Below are 7349 nucleotides of genomic sequence, written 5' to 3'. Positions count from 1 at the left end.
AAAGCTCAGATGTATAGTAACGTCTGGACAAATATAAAAAAGCAGTTTTTACAAAGGAAAGGCATGAGTTCCCAGCTTTTCAGTAAAAAGCAGCCTGTGATGAAATCTAGAGAGCAAGAGCGATGGGTCTCACATCTGGAAGCCTTTTGCACACAACTGTAAAATGTAAAAAGTGACCCTTGGTAAAAAGTGCTTTGTAACAATATATAATTTGTGTCTTATGCCTGTGAGAAAGGAAGGTTTTGTGTGTGTTTAATCTGCATAGTCCTTTGCTGTCTCCCAACGGGTATGATGCTCTCCCATCTGGGGTTTTTCACCCTATTCTTCGTAGACCCTGGGGAAAAAACACACCCATGTAAGTGGCTCAGGACATGATTTGGGCAGTGCACAGGCTGATGGTTTCTCTCCTTCATTCTTGTCTCCAGCAGTGCCTCTCCCAGGACTGCAGGAGCCTGGGAGAAGTGGGGAACATCTCAAATCATCACAAGGACCACAAAAGCACACCTGAATCTGGCTTTGACCTTCTAAACAGCCTCCACATCTGTAGTCATTGTATCCTCAAAACTCTATGAAGCAAACCCCTCTGCATATGAGGAACCTGAGGCACAAGAGTCTCATTGATATTGAATGTCATTGGTGGGAAGGGGTTCTGTCTCCAACATGGGCAGAGGTGGGGAGGTGTGTTGGGGGGAGAAGCATTTCCTCCCTCAATTTAGGCTTGTGATTTCCTTTGTATTTTGCCCAAAGAATGTCTATCCTCTGGGAGAGCACCAGTTGTAGAACAGCTGCCTTAAGACTGAAGAGGGTATAGTGGGGCTGGGGCTGTCATGCAGGCCTGTGGCTCAAGGTCACACCCTCTGGAAGTTAACAGCCTATGTGCATTCACAAGCTGACTTTTCCCCTCTCCTCCCAAGCCATCTCTAAGTATTTTAATCCCTTCTTTTCTGCTACTTGGCAGAAGGAGTTGCACTTCACACTCAGACAACTCATCGCTCCCTCTGCCTATTTCCTGATTTCTGAGTAAGACCACCTAATTGCACATGAAATCAAATGCCTGCTGTTGCTGTTGTTGCCAGTGGCAGCTGGAAGAGCTCTGGGCCCTGAGGTGCTTGGCATCTCTAGTCTGGACCCCAAGTGCTGGGATGGCCCACTGTCCTCTCCTTCTCTCCTAGGTTTAGCATATTCTCTCTCTCTCCTGCTCTCCCCTTGCCCATCCTCTCCCCCTTTCTCTTTATCTCTCTCCAAAGAAGGCTTCAAGATAGTTCCCTTATCTCCATTCTGTATTTATGGAGACATTTCCAACCTTTTACAGGGTGAGGGGAGGTGGGGAAGACAAGGGAATGCCCCTTCCTCTTCCAAGATACCTCAGTATTCCAAGAAAGGGATGAACTTATTTTGTAATGAAGTGACGGAGTTCTGGGAAAAGAAGTGCCCTCACTGCTCTCATTATTGGAATTTGCAGAAATGAGAAGGTCAGGGCTGCATGGATCCATGCCTGCCTCCTCTTCCTCAAAGCTGTGGCCTAGGTGGAGGGGTGAGGGGTAAGTACTCCTATAAAAAGGCCTGAGTATCTATCTCCCAGCAGTCCAGTGAAGATGTTCGCAACCCTTCCATGAACTGGCCCTAAGGTTAACCTCTTTACACTTTTGATGACACAGGGCCTGTAGCATTACAGTGGATGAGACGATGCTGCTTTTGCCACGTGAGCTGCCTGATCAGAAAGAGGGTTTCATTCCCATAAGACTTGTAGAAAATTATATCTCACTCTCATCATTTTCTATTTCAAGAAACTGCAGATGAGGCAGTTTTGGAGACGGCTCAAAAGATTCAGGTACTGGGATTATACCCAAGTGTTAACTATGAGGGAGCTATTTATTGGCTGAGCTTAGTGGAGAAGGGGCAGCACAGGGACCAGAGGTAGGGAAGGAGAAGGTGACACTGGGAAGCCTGGCTTTCTTCCTTGTGCTCCTGAGAAGTCACTCCCCATCCACACTTAGCCTTGGTTTCCTCCTCTGCTGAATGAGGTGCTGGCACCAGCTCCTGGAAAACTCAGCTATGCATGTGACGTGTGTGTGTGTGTGTGTGTGTGTGTGTGTGTGTGAACAGTCTCTAAGTATGCAAGGACAGGTGTGCTCCAGGACAGCTCACCTTTATGTGGTATAGGAGAACCCAGGAACTTGCCTCCCCTCTGAGGCAAGACATAGAACCCCAGGAGATCAGAGCTGTGAAACCCTATCTTCTGTTTATAGGGAAACAGAACCAAGAGGAGCAGGATCTGGTTCAGGGCTTAGGTGGTCTGGCCACTGCTGCCCCTGAGGTTAAGAATAGGTCTGATTTTTAAGAGTCAAACCCAAGGTCTCCTTGCACCTGCATGGGAAGGAGTTTATCAGTTTTCTGGACATTATGGGAGAATCTATTGTTGGCAGGGAGTCATTTTTATCATCTGTGGTTGTACCTACAGTTTTATAATAAATAAACCAAGTCACTTAAGAGGTCATGTTAACCCCATAAGAATCAGGGAGAGAATTGTACCAGACGCTCACTCAGCCTTGGACAGAGGGAAACCCAGGGTCATATAACTTAAGTTGTTTAAATAAGGTGAGGAATTAAGACTGTAACATAAAATTTAAAATGAAACAAAGTTAGTTCATAAAAGGATACCTTTATGATGCTTACAACTGTCTAAGACAGCAATAGCCTGCTTTAACTGGTAAGTTCCTCATTCTTGGGGATATGTAACCACAATATTTGTATGCTGAGGTTATTGTGATGAGTGTTCGCCCATTAAACATGGCTAGAGGACCTACAAGGTGTCCAGGATCAGGATCTGGGTCTGGGGATGAGGGGGAGGAAGGTGAGGCATACCTGCGCTTCTCATTCCAGGCATTGTACCACTTGATGAACCTCTTGGTGCTCTGCAGCTTGGGGTGCAGGCAGTGCTCCTGACCCCGGTATCTGGACACGCTTTTGGTGGTGATGCTGAAATGGAGTAGGATAGGGTAGAGGATTGAGGAACCTGAATGATAGCCCCTTAGTGTGGCCTGTGAGTTGCCCTGGTCTGTCCCAATCAGGGCACTGAGAGACTATGGCCTCCTCCCTCATTTCAAGGGAACCTTCCTATATGTTCACTCCTTGGCTGGCCCTCTGGAAGATCCGGGTTATCCCCTTAATCTCTGACTCCATATCTACTGAGTGATCAGCTTTCACTTTTCCCCCTGATCTCTCAGAGTCTGGGATAGTGTCTCCCCATCCTCCAACTCCCTCCATCCCCACCTGCATGCAGAGTGTTGTCTACAGGGCTCAAATTTTCCTTGGAGAATAGCTCCTAAGAACCTGAGGTTTAGAGGTGGAGGGTGCTAATGCCAGCAAGGTATGCATGGCAAGGCCTCTTTCCTTGGGTTTGAGTTACTCCACAGGAGGGCTTGAACATGCTCTGCACACACTGTGGTCTCCATTCAATCCTTTAAACACCAGTTCTCCCCAACCCTCTGCAGATTATCTCAGGACTGGTGATCCTGAAGCTAAGTCTTACTGGCCTTGAAGCCCATTGTTGTTCCTGAGCTTGAAGTCCCACCTGCCTCACGCTTGAGCAGAAAAATAAGACTCTCTTCAGACCTATATTAGCCAGTAGAGAAGCAGGTGGCATTGACCGTAGGGCTTGGGTCTGAATCCCAGGTCTGTCTGTGGAATCTTGGGTAACCTTTCTGATTTCAGTTTGCTCATCTGTAAAATGGGTATAATAGTAGGACCTACCTCTTAGGATTATTGGGATGACTAAAGGAGATAACCTATGCTAAGTGTCTAGCACCTGGTAGATGCACAATGAATAGTTATTGTTATTAGTAATTGTCATGCAAGATGAGGTAGCCACAGAAAGAAGCCTTAGTATAGGCGCTCCAGCCTGAAGGGGGAGGCAAGACTTCTGTCCAGAATGGCTATGCCCCTCTCAGCCAGGGCTGGGCCATGGTGGCAGGAGTTAGGAGGAAGCTTCTGGGTGGGGGAGGAAGAATGCTATTCAAGAATTAGGGACCACCTATGGGATGTGGAAAAGTATAAGGTGAGAAGTGAGGATGTCACTCCCTGAGAGATCACAGCAACAACAAGGTATGGGGAAGGCTCAGATGCTGGGGAATGGGGGGTGGTGGGGGAAGGAGGGGTGGTTGGGGGTCCAAGTGGGAAGAGCAGGAAGGGAGGGAGAGAAGTCAGCTAATTCTTGCAGATCTCCAAAGATAAAGGGTTAGGGCTTATATGCTAAGTTCTAGAAGGGGTCAGAGTCTCTATGAACTGAGTCTTAATTGATGGGAGAGGAAGTTGAATGAGGGCAGCTGTTGTTCCCAACTCCTGTGCTCTGAGTTTCCATCTCCCCTCCCCCCAACCTAAGTATCCTGGGGCAGAGATGTGCCTTGCACTGATGATGGATGACTGGGCACTGACTTCCCTGGCCTCTTTATGAGGGGCTTGTCGCTCCCCAGGTCTTGTGCCTCCTTTAATGTCTGGAGCATTGGGCCAGCCTTCAGAGTGGAGTCTGGTCATTCTGTGGTACTCTATCACTCTGCAGGAATTTAGCCCATGCATTGCCTGTAATGTTGCTCTTTCACTTGTAATAAAAGGACATGGCAAAGGCTGAGAAAAAACCCTTTTCAGGTCTTTGTGCAGGCTCAGAATTCCAAGTCTGGAGACCTAAAGATTGGGGAGCAGGAGAGTATGCTCAGCCCTCAACCACAGGTTCAAATGCTCTGTCACAATACTGGTACTATGAATTGGTTGTGGGGTGAAGACATGAGTTTTTCTGCCCCCAGCAATTACTCAGAAATTCTGGGTCCTGCGTCCCACTCCTCAGTGGTTCTATGGTGCCAAGGATTTTGGCAAGAGGTCAATGGACATATGACACAGGTTGGTCTTTCTAGAATCTGGACTTTTCCTGGACCCTTCTCAGTGCAAGGACTCCCAAATTACAAAGCAGGCAGCATCACCCCCCCCCCCCCCCCCATCAGAGATTTCTGGGTGACTCAGGGTGAGCTGGAAAACTTGCTTTTGTTTAGCCTGTGTGGCTGAAAATCTGGTTTGGCAAAAAGTACTGGCCCTTCGTCTCATCTAGAGAATCTTAGAAGCTTGAGGGAAGTGGACCTCCAGCCCTCAGGGATGGGGGTTGTTCTGGGTGTGGAACAGAGGCTTCGGAGAGGGCGACTGCATGTGGATCTCATGAGGCTCCTACAAGTTTTCACGAGGCTGCAGACAGCCATCTCATGCACTTGCCTGTCAGTTTCCTCTCTTTTCTCAAAAGTTTAGCCAGGAAAAAGAACTGGCCTACTGACTAGTGTTCTGTCCTTTCAAGATGTCATTGTACCTCACACCCTGCTTCTCCTCCTTTGAAAGGTCTCAGCAACTGGACTTTCAGAGCATTTTTCAGCACTTTGAGGACTGCAGACTTAATTTGCCACGTCCTTATCATTTTTTAGTCCGTAAGCTGTGAGCTGAAGGGCTTCAGCTCCTATGATCTCTGGCCCCACAAAAAGAATTTCCTGGTTGTTTTTCTGGACCTGGCTCCATAAAGGAAGGGGCAAGAGGATAATGTAAGTGTCCAGGAAAAAGGCAGTGGGGTTCAGCCCCGGCCTTTGGTTCTCAGAATTCCCCTACCTTCAGCCCCACTCTGCAGCCTCTAGGTAACCGTGGGGATTGGGGACTGCCTTTGCCGACTGTGGCCTTTGGGCCAGCGGGGCCAGTGCTGGAAGGTACTTGCCCAGACTGAGAATAGTGTGTGTCCTGTTTCTGGGGCGGGGAAGAGGGGCCAGTGATCCGTGGCAGATATTTATTTGGTAGCTCTTTGCCAAGGCCTCCCTTCCTGGCCAAGAGCATATTGAGGGGGAAACAGTGGTGCTGGCCTCAAGTGGTTAACTGGGAAGGCAGAGGAGCAAGGAGACTCAGTGTTCTCTCTGCCCCAGTTTCAAAGATATTTCCCACATCCCCACCAAGCAGAGCTCCAACCACGTGGCACATTAACCCCAGCAGAGCCCTCCGCACAGGCTCAGGGACCTACAGGAGTACAGCTGGAGAAGGAAGAGTGAGGGAACTCAAAATGAAGTTGCTAAAAGCTGAAAACTGGCCATAGATGGTCCCCCGATTGGAAAAAGGCTCTGAAAGGAGGTCTGAGGACTTAGCACAATGTTTACTTTAATCCTCTCTCCAATAATAGGAAGGCAGCACACCTCATAGTCTGGGTACAAATTCAATAGTTCTGGGTGTACTTTGAGTGCTTTCAAGCTGGGTGTTGTTCTCAGTTGCCACACGGGAGCCATTTAACCCTTCATCACCCTAGAAAGTTGGGCAGTGCAAACACAGGGCTCCTAAGGACTGACTCCCTGGGCAATTATAATACAAAGGCTCTGCCAAGGCCCTGCCAAAGGTGGAGAGGTGTTTGTTAGCCTGACCCAGCCCCACGCTATGCCCCCGCCCCAGGGTAAGAGCAGCATACACAAGCTTGGAGCGGGAACTCACATAACCATCTTCTCCTCGCAGTGCGGGTACTTTGGCTTCATCTCCAGCTTCTTCACGTCGCTGTAGCGGATTTTGGGCCCCTTCCGGGAGCACTTGCATTTGGAGCCTGCGAAAGAGTGCCCAGAGGCTGCTCAGTCGAGGGCAGGGTCTCGCACCCTTCCACGCACTCGGTGCCCAACTCAGAACCCTGGATCTCATCAAAAATAGCATTTGGCGCTTGGGTTCCCCAGAATGGGACAGACGGCGACAAAGCACCTTCTGGGCACTCACCGTCCACTCCCGCGGCGCACAGAGCCAGAAGCAGCAGGAGCAGAGCAGCGGTCAGGAGCCTCATGCTGGCCAGAGGGGCAGGGCGCTCGCGGTGCGGGAGCAGGGACAAGGGGAGGGCGCCCGCCTTTCCGCGCAGTGGCCCGGAGACACTGCCGGCTGCGCTCTTCTCTGTGCCCGGAGAGCGACTCCCGGCTCCTCTCGGCTTCTCTAGCTCCGCTGCGGCCGCTGCGCCCGCCCGCCGTCGGTGGGTGCCTCCTTCACTGAGCTCCTGGGTGCCTTTTTCACTGCGCTCCGCTCTGGGCTCAGCGTTCCTTCCACAGCCTCCCTCCTCCCGCCCAAGCCTCTTTTAAATCCGCTCTTGCCCTTGCGGAGAGTGAGCTCATTAATATGCAGAACCATTCCGTGACTCACTGAGATTTCTTAACACGGTGGGGGGAGGAGACATCTTAGCCCGCCCACCCCAAACCTCATCCAGCGGCACAAACTCCCAGCCAGGAACCCAAGCGCACTCGCACAGTGAATCCGCTCCCCGCGCTCCCACACGCTCCTGCACACACTTGCACACCCAAACTGCGGCACGTGCA

General features: G+C 50.3%; 1 protein-coding gene across 1 annotated transcript; it reads right to left on the bottom strand.

Annotated features, from left to right (window-relative positions):
• Positions 1 to 245: 245 nt before the first annotated feature.
• On the bottom strand, positions 246 to 7109 carry CXCL14 (C-X-C motif chemokine ligand 14). Its single transcript, XM_036424304.2, has 4 exons — positions 6766 to 7109; positions 6496 to 6601; positions 2866 to 2979; positions 246 to 334 (listed from the first exon to the last, which is right to left on the bottom strand). The coding sequence occupies exons 1-4, from the start codon at positions 6827 to 6829 to the stop codon at positions 319 to 321; spliced, it is 300 nt and encodes a 99-aa protein (XP_036280197.1). The 5' UTR covers positions 6830 to 7109; the 3' UTR covers positions 246 to 318.
• Between the last annotated feature and the right edge of the window lie 240 nt (positions 7110 to 7349).

The sequence above is a fragment of the Pipistrellus kuhlii genome, unplaced genomic scaffold (genome assembly GCF_014108245.1).
Source record: "Pipistrellus kuhlii isolate mPipKuh1 unplaced genomic scaffold, mPipKuh1.p scaffold_m20_p_8, whole genome shotgun sequence".
Lineage (NCBI taxonomy): Eukaryota > Metazoa > Chordata > Mammalia > Chiroptera > Vespertilionidae > Pipistrellus > Pipistrellus kuhlii.
This window is presented reverse-complemented; position numbering and strand designations above follow the sequence as displayed.